The following is a 25,295-nucleotide window of genomic DNA, read 5'->3' as shown; positions in this document are numbered from 1 at the left end:
GGCCGGACTCTGGATTACAGAACAGAAAAGAACAGAAAAGACTTCATTTATCAGGAAATGTGCAAATTAGGAACAAGAAAAAGTAACAGTGCACATCTTCATAGGAATAATAACAGAAATCTAGAAAAGAAAAGATCTCACTGGTGCTGTGGATGAGAGCCAGCTGTATTTGAACAAAATGAAAGACATGACAAGTGAAAATGTGAAATCTTAAGAAAGAGACAGGTGTTGCTGATATCTAAATAAATGGACTTTCTGTCAGCTACATCGGGGTCATGTCTTACACCTAAACCGATTCTTCGCCAACATTTATTCCTTTCTGAGTCTGTTGTTGTTCTCCTGGTTGTGGACGACCTTCCAGCAGAAATGCTTTCATCAGTTAGAGCTCACTCCTCTGTCTTCAGGTTTTCTCAGCCTGTTCTGTGAAGAGACGGTAATCCAGGCCTTCAGCACACGACTGGATTACCTATTCAAAAAAATCCTGATCTCAGATTTTTATTCAGTACGGCCTGATTCCTGTTCTCCAAAATGACTAAAAAGACCAATTCCATGCTGCTGGGACGGTGGTTCTGCTGCCACAAGAGCCATGAAGTTGTATTGTTGAAGTATTGGTGAAATCGCCGAAAAACAGAGCAAATGGTTCTATTTTTCTTAAAAGCAACACAGCTATTAATGTTCTAGCAGAACAGGTGGCACCAGCTGAAAGCTGATAACATTTCCTTTCACATGACACCAATCACACACACAATAAGAGGATCTGGAGTTCCCTATATCACTAAAATATGTACGTTATATGGCTTTGGCAAAGGTGGAAGGGAACTGGCACCATATTGACAAGGAAATATTAAAATTTCATTTTACATTTCATTTTACATTTCATTTTACATTTCATTTTACATTTCATTTCCCCTACGGGTCCCTCGGTGGGCTCACCACCCACCGAGGGCACCGTAGGGGCCGGGTGCAGTGTGGATTGGGTGGCAGCCGACGGCAGGGTGCCCGGCGACCCGATCCTCAGACACAGAGACTGGCTCTAGGGACATGGAATGTCACCTCGTTGGCAGGGAAGGAGCCCGATCTTGTGAGGGAGGTTGAGAGGTACCGGCTAGATATAGTCGGGCCTACCTCCACACACAGCCTGGGCTCTGGAACCCAACCTCTGGAGAAGGACTCTTCACTTCTCTGGCGTTGCCCGCGGTGAGAGTCGGCGGGCTGGTGTGGGTTTGCTTACAGCCCCACAGCTCAGCAGCCATGTGTTGGAGTTCACCCCAGTGAACCAGAGGGTCTGGTCCCTGGTCCTCCGGGTCGGGGACAGGTGCCTCACTATTGTCTGGGCTTACGGGCCGAACAGCAGTGCAGAGTACCCGGCCTTTTTGCAGTCCCTGGGAGGGGTGCTGGACAGTGCTCCGACTGGGGACTCCATGGTTCTACTGGGGGACTTCAACGCCCACGTGGGCAGCGACAGTGAGACCTGGAAGGGGTGATTGGATCGCATGGCCTCTCTGATCTGAACCCGAGTGGTGTTCTGTTATTAGACTTCTGTGCCAGTCACAGTTTGTCCATAACAAACACCATGTTCGAGCACAGGGGTGTCCATAAGTGCACTTGGCACCAGGACACCCAAGGTCGGAGGTCGACGATCGACTTTGTTGTCGTGTCATCTGACCATCTTGCCGCATGTTTTTTTACACACTCGGGTGAAGAGAGGAGCAGAGCTGTCGACCGATCACCACCTGGTGGTGAGTTGGATTCGCTGGTGGAGGTGGAAACCGGACAGACTTGGTAGACCCAAACGTATTGTGAGGGTCTGTTGGGAACGTCTGGTGGAACCCTCTGTCAGCAGGGTTTTCAACTCCCACTTCTGGGAGAGCTTCTCTCATGTCCCAAGGGAGGCTGGGGACATTGAGTCCCAGTGGACCATGTTCTCCACCTCCATTGTCTAAGCAGCTGCTCGGAGCTGTGGTCCTACGGTCTCCGGTGCCTGTCGTGGCGGCAACCCCCGAACCCGGTGGTGGACACCGAAAGTAAGGGCTGCCGTCAAGCTGAAGAAGGAGTCCTATCGAGCCTTGTTGGCTCATGGGACTCCAGAAGGCCAAGCGAACTGCAGCCCGAGTGGTTGTGGAGGCAAAAACTCGAGTCTGGGAGGAGTTCAGGAGGCCATGGAGGAGGACTATCGGTCGGCCTCGAAGAAATTCTGGCAAACCATCCGGTGCCTCAGGAGGGGAAAGCAGGTCTCCAATAACACTGTTTACTGTGGAGGAGGAGTTGCTGACCTCAACGGGGGATATTGTTGGACGGTGGAAGGAATACTTCGAGGACCTCCTCTTATCCCATCGCCACATCTTCCGTGGAGGAAGCAGAGGCTGAGGTCTCAGCGGTGGACTCGTCCATCACCCAAGCTGAAGTCACCGAGGTGGTCGGTAAGCTCCTCGGTGGCAAAGCACCGGGGGTGGAGGAGATTCGCCCTGAGTACCTCAAGTCTCTGGATGTGCAGGGACTGTCTTGGTTGACACGTCTCTGTAACATCGCGTGGCAGTCGGGGACGGTGCCTCTGGATTGGCAGACCGGGGTGGTGGTCCCCCTGTTTAAAAAGGGGGACCGCAGGGTGTGCTCCAACTATAGGGGGATCACACTCAGCCTCCCTGGGAAAGTCTATCCCAGGTCCTGGAGAGGAGGATCCAACCGATAATCGAACCTCGGATTCAGGAGGAACAATGCGGTTTTCGTCCTGGTCGTGGAACAGTGGACCAGCTCTCGACCCTCCATAGGGGCTCGAGGGTTCATGGGAGTTTGCCCAACCAGTTCACATGTGTTTTGTGGACTTGGAGAAGGCCTTCGACCGCGTCCCTCGTGGTGTCTTGTGGGGGGTGCTCCGGGAATACGGAGTCCGGGACCCCTTGTTAAGGGCCGTCCGTTCTCTGTATGACCGGAGTAGGAGTCTGGTCCACATTGCCCGCAGTAAGTCGGACCTGTTCCTGGTGCATGTTGGACTCCGGCAGGGCTGCCCTTTGTCACCGGTTCTGTTCATCATTTTTATGGACAGAATTTCTAGGTGCAGCCAGGGGCCGGAGGGGGTCCGGTTCAGGGACCACAGGATTTCATCTCTGCTTTTTGCAGATGATGTTGTCCTGTTGGCTTCATCGAACCCGGACCATCATGCACTGGGGCGGTTCGCAGCCAAGTGTGAAGCGACAGGGATGAGGAATCAGCACCTCCAAATCCGAGGCCATGGTCCTCGACTGGAACAAGGTGGCCTGCCCTCTCCAGGTCGGTGGAGAGACTCTGGTCCAGATGGAGGAGTTTAAGTATCTTGGGGTCTTGTTCACAGTGGGGGACGGATGGAGGTGAGATTGACAGGAGGATCAGTGCAGCGGCTGCAGTGATGCGGTCGTTGTATCTGTCCGTCGTGGTGAAGAAGGAGCTGAGCCGAAAGGCGAAGCTCTCGATTTACCGGTCAATCTACGTTCCCACCCTCACCTCTGGTCATGAGCTTTGGGTCATGACCGAAAGGTCAAGATCACGGATACAAGCGGCTGAATGAGCTTCCTCCGTAGGGTGGCTGGGCGCTCCCTTAGAGACAGGGGGAGGAGCTACGTCACCAGGGAGGAGCTCGGAGTAGAGCCGCTACTCCTCCACATCCAGAGGAACCAGCTGAGGTGGCTCGGGCATCTGGTTAGGATGCCTCCTGGACGCCTCCCTGGGGAGGTTTTCCGGGCATGTCCCACTGGGAGGAGACCCCGGGGAAGACCCAGGACACGCTGGAATGACTATGTCTCTCGGCTGGCCAGGGAACGCCTTGGGATCCTCCCAGAGGAGCTGGAGGAAGAGTCTGGGGACAGGAAATCTGGGTATCCCTGCTGAGACTGCTGCCCCCGCGACCCGGTCCTGGATAAGCGGAAGAAAATAGATGGATGGAAGAATTCTCTCAAGTAAATACACAAGTGAACAAAATTGTTGGTACCTTTTGTTTAATGAAAGAAAAATTTGCCTTACATTACGCTGTAACACGTATGTAATTACACTTTAAATCATGTAATTACACCAAAAAGTGTAGTTACACTGTAACATGCATTTAATTACACTGTAACACGCATGTAACTACCTGTAATGCATGTGATTAAACTGTAATGCATGTGAGTTCACTGTGTCGTGCATGTGATCACACTGACGCACATTTCATTGCACTGTAACACATGTGACTACACTGTAACACGTATGTAATTACACTGTGACGCACATGTAGTTAGGATGCAACACTTTACACTTTAAAAAATAAATAAATTTACACTTTAAAATGCATGTAATTACACTGTAACATGCATGCAATATATTAAATTCAGCATTAAAACCAAGAACTACAGCCTTAAAATCATTAACTACAGCATTAACACTTCTAACTACAGGATGGACCATCAGCACTGGATCCCCTCAGGACTGTGCTCTGTCCCCTGCTCTTCTCCCGCTACACCACCAGCTGCACCTCCATCACCAGTCTGTCAAACTCCTGAAGTTTGCGGACGACACCACCCTCATCGGATTCATCGGGGATGGAGATGAGTCCGCCTACAGGAGGGAGATAGACGGGTCACCAGGACCAGAACCTCATGACACAAGCACAGTTTTTTCCCGTCTGCCACCGTGCTCATGAGCAAGGCCTCAGTCCCTCACCGTTAGCTTTTTATCTGTTAGGTGTGGGTGAAGAAGAGCAATGCTTGATTCTCTGTGAGGAGCCTCAGTCCTCTCCTCTCGTCCTCTACCGGTGGATCGTAGCGCCGCTCACAACTCAAACTTTGATCCTTTTGATCCGTGACGCTGCGGCGGGAATCCTGGGAGCCTCCGCCGGATGAGCCCGGGCCTTGTGTGTCTTTATTAAACCCGATGTGACAGATGTGAGCAGATATTAGCAGCTCAGACCGGCGGGAGCTGCCGGCTCGGCGGCGACATGTCGAGGGCCTCAGATCTGTAATCCGTCAAGATGTCCCACATTTCACATCATGTCAGCGGTCCGTGGGTCCGTCGCTCAGGCTCTGAGAGTCCCTGCCGTCCTCCCGTCAGGAGTGTTCAGGCTCCAGACTCGGCGCCTCAGACAGTCTCTGCTGTGAAGCACGGAGGAGGCAGCATCATGCTCTCAAAGCTGCAGGTGACGGTGGAGACGTTTCCAGCCCGCCGTCGTCGTGTGAACCAGGTCCTGGAGCTCCAGTTCGCCTCTGTGTGTTTGTATTGTGGGAGAAATCAGACCAGCATCTTTAATTGATCTTATTGATCTGTGTTTTCCTTTTCTGAACCATCACTTCAATCCGATCATTTGTAATATTCCTTTAATTAAAGGTTTGTGTGTGTTGAAAGTGTTCGGTGAAGTGACGGTGTAACCCGCCTCCACCTCTCAGATGCAACACCTCAGATACCCAGCAGGAGCTTTTTTATTTTCTCCTCGTCCTTTGGGAATACTTGAGTCAGAGCGCCGCGCCGTGGCCCCCGCCTCATTAATCCACCCACCCTCCGCCGTATTTTTAGCTCTTCCCTGCACATCTGACTCGGCATCGGCGTTTTCCCGCCGGGCCGCCGCTGGCTGTGTGAACATCCGTGTTTTTATTTCCCGTCGACAGACTGAATCACATTACGGCCATCGTGAAAAGATAAACTGATTCATTTGGTTTTGTCACGGAGAATTCCGTACTGCCGTGTAAAATAAATCCGCCGCCGTCTGGGCGCATCGATTCCTGCTGGTCTAAAGTGACCTTTTGGAGTTTCCCTCCGCTGCAGTCTGAACCGCAGATCAATAAAAGCAAACCGTCTAAATATGGTTCAGCCCGACGTTCATTCACATTCAGACTGTGAGAAATGAGAAAGAAAACACTTCCTGCACTTCCTCTTTCAAATTAAAAGCTCCCCGCCTCCTCCTGGTAAGACGCTGGACGGATGGATTCACTGATTTTCATGAAAAAGGTGTTTAATAACTCAAATCGGTAATGTGAGAATGGCCGACTGGAAGCAGCCTGGCCGTCTGAATTATTCATGAGTCACATTTAAAGGAGAGCAGCTCCGGGGAAGCCGGAGCCCCAGCTGCTCCAGTCCTGACATTTTCTAGAGTTAATTAATAAGGTGTTGAATGGAGTGTTGAACGGAGGCCAGCGGTCCTGGACAGACGCTTCCAGACTGATAGATCAGGCAAGCTGACTTCTCCACTGAGTCATTTCCAGCATGGCTCAAAGGTCAGAGGTCACGTTAACTGTTTCCACACAGCGGATCTGAATGATTTAAAAACAGCCGGAATGGCGAAGTCCAACCACCGTCGCAATATGGCCGCCGCCCCGCCGCCCCGCCGGTCTGATGCCTGCTCCCTGACTCCTGACCGTCGGTCCGGCTCCGGCCGGTCCTGACGGCTGCGGGGGGCCGATAAGTCCCGGGGATTTGAGGCGTTTACACCGACTTAGCGCTCAGCCTCGGCTGTGTTTCCAGCAGCCTTCAGGGTCTTACAGCCGTGATTTCATGTAATGAACTCCGCGGGGGATTAAGGAATTACCCAAATTAATAGTGTTTATCTGCGGATTCTCTCCCGTTAATTGACGCTGCCGCTCTTTATGGGGAGATTAAGGCAGCTTCCGTGTTTGTTCTCCACCTTTTTTACATTCTGAGCCGGTCCGTCGAGCATGGCGAGCCGTGGAACACCTGTTGAATATTCATCCAGGTGAAGAGGCTCATACAGATGGAGGTGTCTCCAGCCGGTGTCTCTCAGGGGCGTGGCTTTATCTCCCTGGACCTGTCCTCCATCTCCGCCTCCAGGGAAACGGTCCAATCAGCGCGGAGCTGCGGCTTCCTGCAGGTCCTGCCTGGAGGTCAGGGGGCTGCAGAGGTCGATCCGGTCCCGGTGCAGAGCGTCTCCCCTCCTGCACCAGCAGGGGGCGCTGCAGCTTCATGGAGCCCGCCGCTGGCTGCAGAGTGGAGCTGTCAGGTGGAGACGGGAGAAGAAGAGCTTTACTCCTGATTCTGACCCTCTGGAGGAGCCCGCAGGGGATGATGGGAGAAAGATACAGTTAAGATAGAAAGCAGGGAAGTTTGATGATCCTGATTTGTTTTGAGTTTTTGTTCAGAAAGGTTTGTTTAAACATCAAGAAATGCTCATAAGAAGTCAAAGTGGAGTGAAATGACAGAAATGATAAAACATCTCATGTTACAGTGACGATTCAAACAGAATCCAGCAACAGACAACAGAAGACAACACGTGATGAGACCTCCACCCGTCTCCTCCTCCACCCTTCTCCTCCACCCGTCTCCTCCACCCTTCACCTCCTCCCTTCTCCTCCACCCTTCTCCTCCACCCTTCACCTCCACCCTTCACCTCCTCCCTTCACCTCCTCCACCCTTCACCTCCACCCTCCTCCTCCTCCACCCTTCACCTCCACCCTTCTCCTCCACCCTTCTCCTCCTCCACCCTTCACCTCCACCCTTCTCCTCCTCCACCCTTCTCCTCCTCCACCCTTCACCTCCACCCTTCTCCTCCTCCAGCCTTCTCCTCCTCCACCCTTCTCCTCCACCCTTCTTCTCCTCCACCCTTCACCTCCTCCACCCTTCTCCTCCACCCTTCTCCTCCATCCTTCTCCTCCTCCACCCTTCACCTCCACCCTTCACCTCCTCCCTTCACCTCCTCCACCCTTCTCCTCCACCCTTCTCCTCCTCCACCCTTCACCTCCTCCACCCTTCTCCTCCACCCTTCTCCTCTACCCTTCTTCTCCTCCACCCTTCTCCTCCACCCTTCTCCTCCTCCACCCTCACTGTAGCTCCTCCTCCTCATGAAGCCAGGTGGAGATGTGTCCTGTCCCCTTCACTGCTTCTCTCTGACAGCGCTCCTCCACCCATCAGACCTCCACCTGTCCAGCAGAAGATGAGCCACAGCAGGGAAAGAGGCTCAAAGCAGGGGTGTCAAACTCCTGGTTCGCAGCCCTCTTCTGGGCCCAACATCTCCGTTTCTGGCCTTCAATGGAGGAAAAAAATCACCTCAGTTCATTTTTTATTTTATTTATTTATTCATTTATTTGATAGGGACAATTACAGACAGACATAGCTGCAAAACAATGTTTGCAGCTGATGTGGTGCAGAAGAGTTTACAGCCAGAGCTAATTCACACTCCCGTCTCTAGTCTGGCTTTTCTACACAAAATAACACTAAGCATATAATCAATCCACCCTCAGACAGGCAGATCTAAAAGATGCTTAAAAACTCACGATTACACACACACACACACACACACACACACACACACACACACACACCCTCCGCACACAAGCCCACTATATACAACATGGAAAAACATTAAAGCACTCACACTCATGTTCTCATTCACTCACAGTGCTATTTACAGATGAGGACACTCTTGATTACTTTTAAGCCTGGAGGTGAACATTTGAAACTCAGATATGGTCTTCAGCTCGGTCGGTAAAGAATTCCACAACTTTACGCTTTTAAAAGAGAAAGTGGATTGTCCAGATGAAGCATTGCAGCGTGGGACGCTGCTTCATTTTGATGTGATGAAACGCATCATGATTTAAACATCTGTTTAAAGTGAAATTCTAAAGATGGAAAATAATTCATATGCAAGATAAGAAGTTGAAGAAGATGTGAAAAACTGGTCATTTCAATTCTGGAGAGAATATAAGCCCTACTTGTTTTTTGTTTTTTGTTGTTTTTTTTTTTTTTTTTTTTTTTGTCTTTTATGGCTTAATAATGATATTTTTCTCTGAAGAGCTTCAATATTTTTATTGTATTTTTTACTTCCCTCCCTGAACCCCGGCTCGGTCTGTCTGTGGACGCGCTCACTCCGCCGGGCGGGGGTGCGCTCGCCGCGCCGCGCCTCCCCGCCGCGCGGCAGTGGTACGCTCCGTGCTGGATGCGTTCAGCTCATTGACCGGGCGCTCAGTCCTCCTCATCAGTACCAGGCAGGAGCCGAGCGACCCCCGGAGCCTCCATCTCCTCCCCCCTCCCCTCCACGGCCCGCAGCCCTCCGGAGCTTCCGTCCCGCGATGAAACAGACTCTGGGCGAACTGATGAGGATGAACAGGATATGCCGGATGGTTTTCGCCACTTGTTTGGGATCCTTTATTCTGGTCATCTTTTATTTCCAGAGTATGTTCCAGCCAGGTAGGAGCCTCCTCCTTCATCCCTCTCTGCGCTGCGCCGCGCGCTCCGGTGCGGAGTGTCGGTCCGGCAGCCTCCGGCGCGCGCTGACACGTCGATCCGCTCGGACTGTACAGTAACGCACAAGATAAATAATTGATAGTGTTGCAGCGTGGAAGGCGTGAATGAGCCGGCGGGAGAGCGTCTCCATCAGGGTTGATGGGCTGACTGACTCCGCGCGGCGCGTTTTGTTTGTGGGTGGTGGAGTGCTGGGAGGGGGGGGGGGTCTCCTGCTTCCTCTGCTTTTCCTTCTAATGGTTCTTTTTATTTTGATGCGATCCGATGTGAAGCAGCGGCAGCTGATCGCTCTCTGGTTTTTTTCTTTTTTTTTTTTTGTCTGAGGAGAAACGTGGCTGTCGCGGGGTGAAGCGGTGCGCCGGGCTCTGGCACGGTGCGTCCAGCCGCGACCCTCCCGGTGCGAGTTTTAATATGTGCGCCTCGTTAAACGTAACAGAGAACACATTTAGCAAGGTGGGAGCCACGCGCTGGAATAAACTGTCTCCGGGGAGCGTTTAGGAGCCGTGTCCGCTCTGATCCGTGCGCGCGTGGGACCGGTGCTTAATAATTCATGGCACAATGAGCGGCAGGGACGCGTGGGCTGATTTGCATCGCGCTATGTTAAATTCTCACACCTCGCGGAGCTTTTTGCCAAACCGTGAGAAGGAACCGACGCCCCTGCAGCTCGGGGCCGCTTCCCGGTGCGCCACAATCAAAGGACGCGTGCGCTGCGCTGCGCTCCGTGGCGCGCGACGCGACGCGAGGCGAGGCGAGGGCGCACCGGAGCGCTCCGACCGCACAGCAGGTCCGGCGTGGACAGAGCGTCCTGCAGGATCACTGGCCGGGGTGAAGGTGTCTGACCCCCCCGGTGCTCCCGCTGGCCGAGGCCAGACGGAGAGGTGTGGTGCGCGCCGCGCGTGGGTCTGAGAGCAGAGAGGAGCCGCGTGGAGGTGAACAGACAGACGTGCTGTCACGTCTCAGGAAGCAGGGTCTCTTTTTCCTGTGGATTCTCCGCGTGAGTCACCAGTTCTGCTGCTGCTGCTGGACGACTGGTGCGTGTGTGTGTGTGTGTGTGTGTGTGTGTGTGTGTGTGTGTGTGAGTGTGTGTGTGTAGCGTTATATAGGGTTCCAGTCCCTCTATAGAGCGGCTCCAGTCTCTATAAATTGGCTCCAATTTTCATAGACCGACTCAAGTCTCTATAGAAGGGTTCCAGTCTGTAGTCCAGTCTCTATCGAGGTCCCCCAGTCTATAGAGGTTTCAGTCTTGGGTTCCAGTTCCATAGAGCGACTCCAGTCTCTTTAGAGCAGTTCCAGTCTCTATAGAGTGGTTCCAGTTTAGGATTCCAGGTCCATAGAGCGGCTCCAGTTTGGTTCCAGTCTCTATAATGGTTTTCCAGTCTATATAGAGCTGTTCCAGTCTATAGAGGGGTCCTAAGTCCCTCTGTAGAGTAGCTCCAGTCTCTATCGAGGTCCTCCAGTCTATAGAGGTTTCAGTCTCGGGTCCAGTTCCATAGAGCGACTCCAGTCTGTGTAGAGTGGTTCCAGTTTCTATATCGGGGTTCCAGTCCCTTTATAGAGCGGTTCCAGTCTGGGTTCCAGTCTCTGTAGAGCGGTTCCAGTCTGGGTTCCAGTCTCTGTAGAGCGGTTCCAGTCCCTCTATGTCTCCAGGCTGATCTCGAGGGTCCACCGTGTGAAGAATCAGACACACTTCTTTGTTGACAATCTGCCGAGTTTCCACTAAAACCTGTTAAAGAAACATAAATAACGATTTTAAGGTTCAGTTCTTCTAAGATGTTTCCAGGTTCAAGACTCTCTGACTGTGCTGGAACAAAAATGTAGGATTTTTTCTTCATTATTTCTACAAATTCTGCAGGTGCAGCAGAAATGGTGCAGTGGTTTGCACTGTCGCCACACCAAACCAATGTTCCCGGTTTGAACCCAGTGTGTGTCCTTCTCCATTTGCCATTGAGGGCCTCTCAGGATAATCACTCTTCCTCCACATTCCTGGATAGTGGAGCAGTGGTTTGCTCTGCTGTCTCACTGCCAGGGGGACTGTGGTTTGAACCCGCTGGACGCTCCACTTCATCCGATCTGGGAGGACGTTGGTATGCCGCTCACTCGGAGGGTTTCTGACTCCGTCCTGCTCTTTTAATCCCTCCGTCGCTCCAGCAGGGAGTAAATCCTCTACACTTGTAGCCTTTTCAGCCACTTTGGAGCTTTTTCTTTTCTCCGCCATGCAGATTCGGTTCATTAGAATTTCAAATCGAACCTCCCAGCCAAGTCGCTCCTTTATTTATAGTCTTCTGTGATCGGGCCTGACGCACTTTACGGTCGCTCTCACACGTCGGCGTGGAAACAACACGAGCGGCGGACTTTTAATCCTCTGCAGTGGTTTTAGGAGCAGAGATAATCTCCAGCATCTGACAGAACCTCAGTCGGGTTTTATTAACAGTAACTTCCCTGCTTCTCAGCTGTCTTCTCATTATTCAGCATCAGTGTTTCGCTTCAGCAAAAAGGTAAATGTCTTGATTACAGGACGACAGACTCGCCTCTCAAAGCCGCCGTGCTCCCTTTACAAGCAGAAATCACATCTTCCCAACTTAAGATGGAGAATTCATTCATTTAGATTCAGCCTGAATGTATTTCAGTGTTTTAAAGAGTCTTCGGTGCTTCAGAGGCTGAAACTGCTGAGTCATCAGGCTGGATTCCAGCGAGTTCCTTCAGCTCAGACGTCTTCAGTCAGACAGTATTTACATAAAACAGAAACTAAAACCAAGAAGAATGTGGCAAATTACAGAAACGTGTTGCCAGATGTTTCCTTTGTTTGCTGGGTTTTGGCAGGAGATCAGGCTAACTGGAGGGTCATGGCTTCGCCATAGTTGGATTCATAAATGAACAGGTGGAAATGTCCATGAGTGGCTGGAGTGGCGTCAGGATCCTGCATCGGACCCTCAGACGGGCCGGTTCTGGCCCACCTGCCTCATGTTTGACACCCTGATCAGGAGGGACGGCTGGTCTGGGAACAGGTGACATCGTGACCTCCGCCAGGACTCCTCCACCTGCTGCTCGGCAGCGTTCCAGGAGAAGAAAGCGAGAAAATGTTTCTGGTGATTTGACCCTTTAAGCCTTTAATCACATCCCGTCTTCACAGCGCGCCCCGCAGACTGACGGGACTCATTTAAGAGTGACACGTGTGAGGAGAACTCGCTGCAGAGTGAGACCTCGCCTCGACTGAGCGTCCTCCAATCAGCTTCCAGGGAGCCGATTGATCGGGAGAAATTGAACCGAGACTCCATTAAGGCGTTCTGAGGGACCCCAGGATCCTTCCTCCAGAGGGCTGACAGTCTCCACAGACATTGCATCAGTTTCAGCTTCACACACACACACACACTCACACACACACACACACACACACACACACACACACACACACACACACACACACACACGGTCAGACGCTGGATGTTTTATTTAGCGGCGGCTGATGACAGGGTGCTCCAGCCAGGATGCTGTGATTGAAGAGGAGGCGTCTGAGGCGGGCTGTGTGTGCAGCGGCCCGGGTGGAAGTTTTAATGCCGCAGTGTGTGTTTACGCGTGATTACACAGGTGAGACGGATACCGGCGCGCGGCGTGTGTGTTTAGTGTTGTTGACTTCCTCTACGGAGCTCGTCCTTATCTCCATCTTGGTCTGTTTACCTTCTCTTTCAAAGGACTTAATCAGTCTTTTGCAATCACATCACGCCCCGTTCTTCACTCTCTAACACACACACACACACACACACACACACACACACACACACACACACACACACACACCGCGGTGCATGCTCGGCGGTCCTGGGAATCCTGTCCGGCCTCCTAATGTAAACTGTCACCTCTCCTCCAGGGCTCGGAGGGTCGTGACCTCTTGTTGAAGACACACAGTCGGAGCGGTTTGTGTGTTTTGGAGGAAAAGATCAGAATTCCTGTTTTTTTTAAACCACCTTTTCTCATTTGAGCTTTTTAATTCCCGGAAACATGAAACGGTGTCAGTCAGATCAAATAATCTGTTCAGCAGAGTTAATGGGGAGACTCTCTCATGGTTCCGCCGGTTTCACAAACGGTCCTCCATAACGATAAACGTTCAGATAAAGCAGGAGGTAACAGAGCTGCAGCTACATTTCTCCCTTTACGGTACGTAAGACTCAAACTTACAGCTATTTCCAAAGGTCAGCCATCAGAAAAAAAAAGAAAAGAAGAAATTGCCTCATTGTACGTCTTATCTTCACGCCTAGCGGGAAACACTTGAGCTTTTTATTTACTCAGTGGGTCAGAAACGCCTCTGATAGCAGACTTTAAAGAATGTTTCTGTGTTCAGAGTCTCATCTGACTGACATCGGAAGATAATCTAATAATGAGACACGACTGCCAGGCTTAATCCATTTTGATTCCTGGAGACGAGACATGTAATGAGTCTTTCATTCATCCTTTCATTCATTCATTCAGTCACAATTAAAGCGTGCATTAATCATTCAGGAAGTTTGATCCAAGCCCTGACTCACCAAGATCCTGCATAAAGCATGTTCAGCTGAACAACATTTCCATTAAAGAACAGGAGTGACTGTAAGTGCAGGAAGGAGCCTTCAGACGAGCGTTTTGTCTTCGTTCCACCATGTTTACACGAAGACGGCGAGCTGTCAGCAGGATTGCGTCCACGTTGATTTGCTTGTGGTCAGTACAGAGCGACTGGAACGACGTGACGCTGGACGTGTTGGTGCAGGACGTTATCAGATATCCTGTAGAAAATACTTATCCTGATATAAAGTTCACCAACAGAAGTCGTGGTGAGCCAGTTGAAAAAAAACGACGTTGCACAATCTGCTGCACATGACATGTAATTCACGCTGAACGGATCCGTCACACGTGATCGGTTCCTCGTGGAGATGCGGAGTGTGGTCATGTGACGTATCCTCACCCAGCCCCATCACAGCCATGTTTCCCAGAAGCTGCAGCCGTGCGGAGGGAGCGGCGGTAACGCTGTTAGCTAAAGTTATTGCGTCGACCTGGCTCGGGCGCTCACACGCACGGCGGCGTGAGAGCCGAGACATATTAAAAATCAGGCGGCGTTAGCCTGGATGGACAGTGACAGGCCGCTGTTTCCCAATCAGATTACAATGCAGCCCATTTCATGGCTGCCAGCGCCGGCGCTCTCATTCAGCGCCGGAGCAGGCTCAGAACGGCCCTCATTACTCACTCAGCTCCTGAATCATGAGGAAATGGGAGAAGCACATTACCTTCCACTAATAAGAAACCGTGCAGTCACGATAAAAAGAGGCGACTGTGCGAAGTCCGCCTCACAACGGCGACAATGGAATCGCTGCTTTGGGCCGGATTCATGTGTGCAAATGCATTTCGCAGCTCTGCAGGGAGGCGCGCTTTTTCCTCTTTCACCTCCGCTGCAGCTCCCGGGACGTGGCGTGCAAACCTGGAGCCCGCCGCTTCGCGTTCAGCTCTTTAAGAAGGCGCCAAATTAGATTTGGAGCGCTGAGGAGCCAGGCTCGGTCAGGCAGAACGCACGATCCCACGCCCACGGCCCGGCCCTGCCCGGACGGGACGGGACGGGACGGGACGGGACAAGCTTTTTGTTTGAAAGGAATGTCCAAACTGGACTTCAGCTATTAAGTAATGGAGTAAGTCATGCTCTGAGTGCCTTCTGGCTGAGGCACAATCTGGGAATCACACAAATAAGAAGCGACTTTAAAAATGCCAGGACCAGCCGCGCTCCGCCCCGGCCGCCGAGACGCTCCGGTCAGTGGAGGAACATAAATAAAGACCTGGCAAACGGTCGGAGTGGCTTTTTAAAAACACTGCGGCTTTTGAGGTGGAATATAATTCAGTAATGAACTCAGAACGGTAGGTTGGATTTACAGACGGGCTCTTCTGAAACCTCTGCTGCTTCGATCTCAGCTGCCATTAGCAGAGAAATACTTCATCAAAGCATGAATCAAGACCTGGCAACTCGATGGGTCCAGGTTTTCACAGGGAGCCCTCAGAAGAGTGAATTCCCACCTTTAATCTAGAATAGAAATGCAGACGCTGGTTGGATTGAAGCTTTGGTTCTCATCCCTGGTTCCTCTCAGGCCCCACCTGAAGTCTTCTTCCAACTTGTAATGAAAAATCAACAATAGAAGTGGTGGTGGTGGTGGTGGTGGGAGGGGGGGGGGGGGGGTGATGTGAGGAAGCGGCTGCTGGCGTCACAGGAAAACCCTCACTGACTGCTCGATGCATCTGAAGAGCTGCCTGAAACATTGAGTCATGACTCTCAGGCAGCTGGAAGCTTTTTCCAGAATGACCGGGCGGTTTGAGTGTGTGTGGCCGTGCCTCGGCTGAACCCCCCCCACCCCCCCCGGTGGCGGCGGCGGCTCTCATGCCAGCCGGCGTGGCTCTTTAAAGGAGCTGCTCACATCGGCCGGGATAATAAGGCCGTTTGCTCTGCGGGCCGCTTGTTTGCTTTCTTCTGCAAAGTGCCTTTGGGATATTTTAGAGCCACCGTGTGTGTGTGTGTGTGTGTGTGTGTGTGTGTGTGTGTGTGTGTGTGTGTGTGGAGACTGCAGCTCTGTCTTTTTTCAGCTTGCTAACCAGCGTCGAGTTCAGCCCCTCCAAGTCACACGCTCACGCTTCTCCACCGGCGCTGTTTGAAATATCTTGATATGTCTATCTGTAAGGTTTCATTTTGTGCCGATTGGAAGCGAGGAATGGGAATTCCTGCTGGGAATTTGAGCACGGGACTCTAAATTCCTCACCTGCGCCGGTCAGCGGCGGCACCGCCAGCTGCTGCCGCCGTGGAGGGAAAGTGCTGAGTCTCCGGGGTCGCCGACCTCAAATATGACACCTTGTAATCTGAGAAACGGCCTCTGATTCCCAGCTTTGCTTTGGAGATTCTCACCACCGCCAAATGTAACGTCCAGGTGGTTAAAGCCGGAGCTGAACACGGGCAGAAAGCCGAGTTCTTCACGTCGACGCTCCTCTTTTCCCACATCGCACACAGTTTGCTCAAATGATCATAAAACCTAATGAAAGGCGGCGAACGTCAGAAGCCAGGGGCGAATAAAACTCCTCCATGAGTCACTGATGTGAACTGGAGCTTCAGCAATTAGTTCTGAAGAAATGAAGTCTTTGTTTGTGAGGAAAAGCCGAATCATGGGGCCTGGGGCTTCAGTCCAGCAGCAGTTCTTCTCTCTGCTGTTTGCTCTCTGTGCTTTTCCTGCTGGGTTTCTCCTGGGTTATGAACGGTGTACAGGAAATGTGTTTTGACTCTGAGTATAAACCTGCAGAATCAACCGGATCCCTTCATCCAGCGAACGCTGATCTTCCTGGAGCTTCCTCTGTAAAGCAGGGCGGTGGAACCGACCCGGACTGATTCCTTTGTGTCTGTTAGCTGAACTCTATTGTGCAGAGGAAGCAGGTCTTCTGGAGCTCCCGGGCGGTTTGCCGCCTCTCGGGTTCCCTGTGTGTGTCGGACCTGAAGATATGAAAGCAGATAGCTTCACTGTGAGTGACTGACCCCCCCGACACACACCCCTACCCAGAGTGTTTGTGTGTATTGTGGGAATGTGTCCCGGACGTCCTGTTTGTGTAATCCTACAGCTGCTGCTGTTTTCCTGCGTCCCTCTAGTCCCTCTAGTCCCCTTGAAACCGCAGAGTCCCGGTTCTCTTGTACGTGGACTTTCCTGTAGCGAGAGGATGTGACGTGAAGCGCAATGCATTATGGGTAGCAAAACAAACGAAGTCAACGAGTCAGAAGAAGCAGACGAACAAAGAAAGAGTCTGAAATGGTCTGGTGGTCAGACGAAGAGCGGCGCTCACTGATAGACGCTCAGAAGCCTCAATATCACAGCTGTTTGCCGCTAGCCGCTAGCTGCTAGCTGCTAGCCACTAGCCGCTAGCCGCTAGCTGGCTGAAAGGGGCGGGACTTCCAGTTTCAGTCTGGACCAATCAAAGAGTTGGTTTCTTCTTCTTCAGGCTTTACTTCCTGTCTGCTCGGTGTTGGCTTCAGGCTACAGCGCCTCCGAACAGCAGGATGTTGTCCAGGAGTGAACCGAGTCCTGAACCGAGTCCCGAACCGAGTCCTGAACCGAGTCCCGAACCGAGTCCTGAACCGAGTCCCGAACCAAGTCCTGAACCGAGTCCCGAACCAAGTCCTGAACCGAGTCCCGAACCGAGTCCTGAACCGAGTCCCGAACCGAGTCCTGAACCGAGTCCTGAACCGAGTCCCGAACCGAGTCCTGAACCGAGTCCTGAACCGAGTCCCGGGGTAGAGCCTCAGAGCAACACCGTCCCTCATCAAGCAGTCCTGTTTCGTCTCATGTTGATTTGTGAGTTTAAATGCTGGCGAGGCCGCAGAATAAAATGACAAATATCAGTTAATACGCTGCTCAAAACAAGAATCCAGCGTCAGACTCTGCCGACTGCTGACAGCAAATACATCCGCTGATCCCAGCGTTTGAGCTGAAGTGGCGTTATTCTTTATTTCACTGTAGAAGAAAAGAGAATCTTTGCATGTTAACAAGGTGAATGTTCAGGATGTGGATTTTCTGCCGGAGCGTCTGGACTTCGTTAGAGGGTCGACTAAAGACACACATCAACACACACGGATCTGAGATCCCAGACGCTGGCCGGGCCCGGAGCCGTCTCCTCCGCGTCTGGCCGTGTGACGACGGCGTTCCGTCCTCCGGAGTGCAGAAACAGAGCGCCCGGCCGCCCACGCCGCCGGCACGCAGCTTTTATGACGCGTTAAGAGGCAGAGCCAGACGTTCCCGGAGAACAAACAGGCCCGGTCTGCGGCCAGGCGGCCGACAGACGCGAGCAAGGCATTGTGGGTCCCTCCAGGCCGACCCGCCTCTGTCTCAGCGCTGCGTCACGCCGGCGGCGCCGGCCCCGCACAGATGTCTGGGTGATCAGGTGATCTTGTCCCAGATGGTCAGGAAGACTCCGGTAACCGAGCATGAATCTGAATTTTAATTACACGCAATCGTCTCGAGACTAAGAAAAAAAGGTGCTTCAGTCAACAGTTCGTGAAAACTTTAGCAAGATCAGCTGGAACCGTCGTCAGGAGCGCTTCATCATTCAGAACCGGTGAAGACAGGCAAGTGGATCAGATCATCAGAACCTCAGTGATCAGTAATCCTTAAGAAATCACAGCCTTTAACCCAAAACCCAGGAGACGGTGGATGATAAACAACCGGACTAATTCTGCACTAATTCCCCTGAACGATCCACAAAAGACCCAGATAACGACGACAGGTCGGGTTCTGGACGGAACCTTATCGGAGTCTTAGAATAGAGCCGGTTCTCTGCTGTTAAACCGTCACGGCGTTCAGGAGACGAGTCATCAGAACGAGGTGTTATCAGCCCCTCTGACCCCCTTCAGCCCCGGATCCCCAAACCCGCCTCAGACGAGTCTCCTACTGATGAATCACTGCCGACGTGTGTGTGTGTGTGTGTGTGTGTGCGTGTGTGTGTGTCTGCAGTGATGTAAATTCAACAAGACCTTCCGAGGAGAGCTCAACCCCCCTGACCTTTGCAGCACGACCCCCCCCCCCATCCTGTCCTCCACGTTTCCCATGAATCAGAGGTGGCAGCGTTAACGATTGGAAACGAGGGCGTCGCCGCCGCTGACGCCTCACCATCCGCCCGCCACGCGCCGCCAAACGCCCCGGGCCGCTCGCCGTGTTCGACGCGTGTTTTTGACGGGGAGCCATCCGTCTCATGTTCAGCCGGCGTCCCCGAAGGCGAGAGCCGGATCGTGCCACAAAAATTTTAATCTGTTCCGCAAGTGTGTGTGTGTGTGTGTGTGTGTGTGTGTGTGTGTGTGTGTGCGCGTGTGTGTGTCTGTGCAGCGTTGTACAGCAGTAAAGTGAAACATGGCGGCCATCTGTCAGACCCATGTTCCCCTGTGACATCTGGACTGAGTGTGTGTGTGTGTGTTTGTGTGTGTGTGTGTGTGTGTGGAGAGGAAATCTGTCTGCTACTGGAAGGAAGCGGCTTCCTGATGCAGAAGCTAACCAGAGCTAACGTGCGTCCGGCCTGTTCAAAGACGCGGCACAAAGGAGAGTTTTAAGGATTTTGTCCAGATTCCTGCTAATGAGAGTCGGTAAACGCTGGTCTTCTGAGGCCCATCCTGCTCCTCCTCCTGACGGATGGAGGAGCTCGGCCTTTGTTGCGCTCTGCTCTCTCTGCTGATTGCCGTCGATTTGTCAGTGTGAGGGAGCGCCGGCGGCGGAGGAATCGCCTTCCTGTTTAGGGAGCGTCTCAGAGACCGGCGTGATTAAAGATGAGGGAGCGGCTCCGTCACTGCTGACATTTATTATTTGTTCTACTCAGTAAAAATCAAGAAAAGCAGAATGCTGGGTGCTTTATCTTCACAGCAGGCGATTGGTTTTACACCATGACAACAATCGAACACGGTAAACTCTGAAATCAGCTCTGGCGTGGTGCTGCATCCTCCCTCATGTTAACGGCTAAACTCTGAGGAAACCACACAAGGTTCGGGGAGATCCCGGAGACCCCCGGGCTGTGTGTGTTCAGCGTCTCGGCTCCTCGCGGTCTTCCTGCTGGACCGCCGCCGCCCGGTCCGCTGGCAGCATGGCGGAGAATGTAATCACCCCGCCGCTGCCCGTAAATATTGATCTGGTTGTTAGGTTTTAGCCTCCAGTAAGTGAGGGGAGAGCGCTCGCACTGCTTGTTAGCCACATTTGGGCACTGAACAAGGAAAACAGTGGGAGAGGGGGTGGAGGGGGGGTTTAGGAGGAGTGTGTGTGTGTGTGTGTGTGTGTGTGTGTGTGTGTGTGTGTGTGTGTGTGTGTGTGTGTGTGTGTGTGTCAGGATGTGATAAATCAACGAGTGTGTGCTGTTTTGCATGTTGCCTCCGGTCTTTATCTTCAGCTCTTTGATTCAGGAGTCAAAGAAAGCAACTGGGCATGGTGACACTGTGTGTGTGTGTGTGTGTGTGTGTGTGTGTGTGTGTGCGTGTGTGTGTGGGAAAACGCAGAAAGGCTTGCGACAGAGTGTGTTAGCGTCTGCAGCTGCCAGATGCAGCGTAGACTGCGTGGCGTGAGAGAAGTGAATCATGGCTTTAATTACCTGGAGGTGGCTCGTTACGGTTCAGCTCCCTGCTGGAAAACCAGCGACCGGGACGGAGGGTTTACACCCCCCACCTCCTCCTCCTCCTCCTACTGCCATCAAATCGCCACACTCACATCATTATCAGGCCGAAGTGATCAGCGTCAGATCTCATAGTGGGCCCAGGTCTGAGCCCTGAGGTACTCCACAGAGACTAGGAGTCACACAGCATCAATACTGTCATGAGTCTTCATGTTTTCACATAATTCAACGTCTTTGTTAACCACTTCATCACAGAGAGAAAGCATTGCTCTTATTGTGCTAGATAGAAGCTTTTAATTTGAAAATCCACCATATGTTTAGTTGCACTCATGCTTACTGTTATTTCAGTTTTCTTTCATTACACTTGATCGCTTATAAATGTACTTTGAAAAATGGATTTTAAGAATTGAAAGTCAGTTTAAATCATCAGCTTCCTGCAGGATTTCAGCGGTTTTAAAAAGAGTCAAAGTGACTGGAAGTGTTTCAGATCCAGTTTGAAGCTTTTCTGTGCAGCAGTGAACGACAGCAGACGTCTCCGCTCCCTCTGCTCTGAGTTTTCCACCGCCGCCGCCGTCGCCGCCGCCGCCGCCGCCTGCTCCTCTCATGTCCCTACCCAGAGGTCAGGGCGGACATGTTGGCAGCGCCTGGCGAGCAGAACTCTCCCCGTCACTGACTCAGCAGAACACACACACACTCACACACACACACACACACTTGCTTGTGCAGGCCGCTGAATGATTTGACAAGGCAATCTTGCTGCACAAATGAGGCTTTTCTCTGTGGGAATATATTTATCCCCCGGAGGGTTTGGCTCGCTGCGGCCATCGGATCGCCAGACTGTTGACTTTGGGCTGAAGGCGACGCTGAATCATCCGCTGCAAGCTAAAAATACAGCGGAACTCTGGGTATCTGCAGCAGATCCAGAGGAGATCCTCTGGAAGGAAACACACTGGCGAGGAATTGACGAAAATGGTTGCAAATTTGGGATCTTTGGGGAAATAAGAGGAATTTTCCAACTTTAAAATCTTTTTTTCTTGCTACACTCAGCCTCATGTTCATGAATTAGTAAAACATTTTCTACTATTAATCGAATTGTTTTAGTAAAATTAGAGTTTTTTTATGACGTTACCCACATTTTTATGAGAAAAATCAGCTTTTTGTTGCTTTTTTATGTTAATATTTGACCAGAAAATGAGTTTATCTCCATTATTTTCATTATCGTGGATCGCGGCGTCTGGATGGATCACGGCAGGATGTTGACGCTGCTCAGAGGAGGGAGGAGGAGATGGAGTGAACAGAGAGAGATCACGTGAAGGGGTGAAAGAGTCCAGGCGGTAAGACGAGCAGATGGGAGGAAGGAATGGAAGCATCCTTCACTTCAAGAGAAGCTCTAATAAATCTGGTGATAATCCTGGAGTGTTGAGATGACTGGCAGCTCTTCTCACGCTCCGTTTGGCGCCGACGTTAAAATCCTGCTGATCTCCATCACCGGGACAGGCGGCGGCTCCTCGCTGCTCTGCGTTCGGCTTTTGTTTGGAAGATAAACGGCGGTGGAGGAAGCTTGATGACAAACTGTGACGGTCAGTCCGGGGCAGCGATTAGCAAGAAAATATCTTGATTTAAAATCATGAAATAACCAACATGACCGACCACGAGCGCCCACCTCCTCCTTGTCATGGATGTGCTCCTCGCCGCAGGTTAAATTAAATTAAAAAAACTGTTGAAAGGGTCAAAACGCTTGTCCCCTCCACGCCCATCCTCCACCTTGGAGCTGATCCCTCCTCTGCTGCCAGGCTGCAGCTCACAGCCATCCGTCAGCAGGCCGTCGGCCCCCAGCCGAGCGCCATCCGTCACCCTGATCAGGAGATATTGATGAGGTGCAGCCGGGAGCCGGTACCTGCTGAGGGAAGGAGGGAGGGTGGAGGAGGAGGACGGAGGGAGTGCAGGATGGAGGAGGCGGAGGATGGAGAAGGTGGAGGATGGGTGGAGCGTCTGGTCCTAGAAGGAACAAACAGACCCGCACAACACAGTCTGATGTGTCCCAGCCGAGCTGCCTGCCGGGGGGAGGCGCTGGACGTGTGGTCGGTTCTGGAGTTCAGACTAGAGTCACTTTAAACACAGATTTGACCAAAGATGGAGTCATGAGGCCTCCGCCTGGAGGCGGGGGTGTGAAGGTGGAGAAATGATCGGAGATGTCATATTGTGGAGAATCGCTCCGACCCGAACCTGAACGCAGCAGCATCTCCCTGTCGACTCAAAACACAGAGCTATAATTCCCTCTGCTGTCTATTTTCAGGCGGAAAAGAAACCACACACACACACACACACACACACACACACACACACACACACACACACACACACGCTATAATTTCGCAGCACATAACTGCAGTTTAGCAGCAGCGCTCAGCGTTAACCCCTCACACAACACTCACTCAATATGAATGGTTTTATGGATATTATTAGACTTTTTTAAGAGTATTTTTTCACATTTACTGGTTGAAAAGTGTGAAACTGAGTAAAATCATAGTTCTTTGGATGATTTAGGTCTTTCTCACGTGGGGAAAAGAAAGAATTTAGTGTCTGGATTTCTGTAAATGGTAATTCTGCTGCCACATCTCCATGTTTCACGCCCCTCACAGCCTCCGTCAGGCGATGGAATGTGTCATTTGGAAAAGGAAACCGCTCTAAACGTGATTCGGTGGCTGAGTGAGAGTTCCTGGACGCTCCATGTATCAGAAACCAGACCAGTTATCACACAGTTAACCCTTCACCCTCAGTTCACTTCAGTTCAGCTCAGGATGATCTGGGAAATCAAAAGGCTTTTTCAAAGCAAAACATCACGTTGCTGCAGGATCGTTCTCAGTATTCAACTGTTTCTAGAATCTTTCATGTTCTTCGGTTATGTTCTACTTCCCGGATGAAGACAGTCTGGATTCAAAATAAAATTAATTTGTGGTTCATCTGTTGGCAACATGTTATGTATGTTAATAGCTGCTAGTTAAAAGCTTTAACTTTGAAAGGAACAGCCAGATTACTGAGTTCTGGACGCGTTCCAGTCCGTCAACAACACCAGTGGAGGATTCAGATTGTTTATGCTGCTCATTGTGTGAGATTTAACAACTCTTTTATAACTCATACGTTTACATTTTTCAGACATTTCCAAATGTTTTTATTTATATTTCCGGATGTTTTCTAACATTTTGCATTATTTCCAAAATTTACAAACATTTATGAACTTTAATGAAACATTTACTAACATTTAGGAATACTTATTAAATGTTTATAAACATTTACAAACATTTACGGATGTTTGAAAACTAAAACACATTTAAGAATATTTAATAATTTTTATCAACATTTACAAATGTTTATAAAAATTTAGTAACATTATTGAAAGTTTGCAAATATTTGCCGACATTTTGCAACATTTACAAAGAGTTAAAAACATTAACTAACATTTACAAAAGGTTGCTCACTTTAACAAATGTTTAAGAACATGTACTAATATTCACGAATGTTTTTGAACCTTTACTAACATTTACAAACTTTGATGAACGTTAACTGACATTTACGAACGTTTGCTAACATTTACAGACTTTTATGAACTTTACTAACATTTACAAATGTTTGCGACCATTTACTAATAATTACCTTTGTTTAAAAATGTTTACTTAAAGGTGCATTAAGGAGTTTTACAACCTTAAAAATACTTATTTTACACCATAAATATGTTACACATTTTTAATGATGTGTACAATGTGCCCTGACATATTCATTACCAGAACCTCTAACAGCGCTAAACTGTCACTTGAAAGTCACAGTGCCGGTCCGGCACCAGAGTTTTTTTGGGGAGAATTTGAAAGGAATTAGGCCTGCACAACATATCGTTTGAACATCGCCATCGCAATGTGCACATGTGCAATAGTCACATCGCAGGATGTGCAATATTTTTTATTATTATTATTATTATTATTAACTTTTGTTTTGCTTCGTAAAAGCAGAAAGCTGCTCCATGCTCTGCACAGCTGCACTCTCTTCCTCCCTCCTGCTCGGCACTCACCGCCCCCCTCCCTCCTCCACAGCAGAGAGGAGAGGGGAGGGGCCGCTCTCAGGTACACTCTGAACACAGGCGACATGCAGGAGGAAGCGACGAAGGATTTAGTCCTCAAAAGAAGGTCAACATCCAAAATTTGGATGTATTTCGACTGTAAAAAAAGATGATACAGAACAAAAAAACGTTCTCTGCCGACAGTGCCTCGTCGTGGTTGCCTCAACACGAGGTAATACGTCAAACCTGTTGGACCATTTGAAACGCCATCACAAGCTCCTGTATTTCCAGGACAATTACAGAAGCCTTTGCCGGCATAACACCGTATGATAGGAACTCCAAACAGCATCGACAAATCATGGATGCAATAACTTTTTACCTAGCAAAAGACATGGTGTCATTGAACACAGTGGATCGTTAAAGAGGGATTTAAAAAAATGATCCGCATGCTCGACAAGCGGTATGAAACACCACATATTTCTCTCAAGGTGCCATCTCCCCAAATACAGCTATTCAGGTCATCTGGTGAAAATTCTTCTATTTTTAATCTTGCAATATATATTGCAATATATTGCAAGCCCCCAAAAAATCGCAATGTCAGTTTTTTCCAATATCGTGCAGCCCTAAAAGGAATGATGTAATGCTGGCTGGTTAGGTTTCATTTTGTCCACCATTACTCCGCCAGATGCTTAGTGAGCAACAACTGAGCAGGATCTTCCAGAAAGTCAGAACAGACTGGCTTCTAGCACTGCCACAGCTCCACACAGACTCCACCAGGGAGAAGAAACTTAAATCTTACTTGAGCGCTTCTAAACGAGCGAAGACGGAGTTCCCCTCTTCCGTGCACGCGAGCCACAGGGACGAGTTTTTCACTAAGCTGCGTTACGCCCAAGGCCTGCAGGGGGCGCTGTTTCGCATAAAACGTGCAAACTCC

General features: G+C 50.7%; 1 protein-coding gene across 1 annotated transcript in view; it reads left to right on the top strand.

The window, feature by feature from the left end:
- Positions 1-8,946: 8,946 nt before the first annotated feature.
- chst11 (carbohydrate (chondroitin 4) sulfotransferase 11) overlaps positions 8,947-25,295 on the top strand; it is a 70,013-nt gene continuing 53,664 nt past the window's right edge. The window contains exon 1 of the mRNA XM_030113470.1: positions 8,947-9,135. Within this exon, the coding sequence (XP_029969330.1) occupies positions 9,018-9,135 (118 nt within the window). The 5' untranslated portion in view covers positions 8,947-9,017. The remainder of the gene's footprint in view (positions 9,136-25,295) is intronic.

Source organism: Salarias fasciatus, chromosome 17 (assembly GCF_902148845.1).
Source record: "Salarias fasciatus chromosome 17, fSalaFa1.1, whole genome shotgun sequence".
NCBI classification, from domain to species: Eukaryota; Metazoa; Chordata; class Actinopteri; order Blenniiformes; family Blenniidae; genus Salarias; species Salarias fasciatus.
This window is presented reverse-complemented; position numbering and strand designations above follow the sequence as displayed.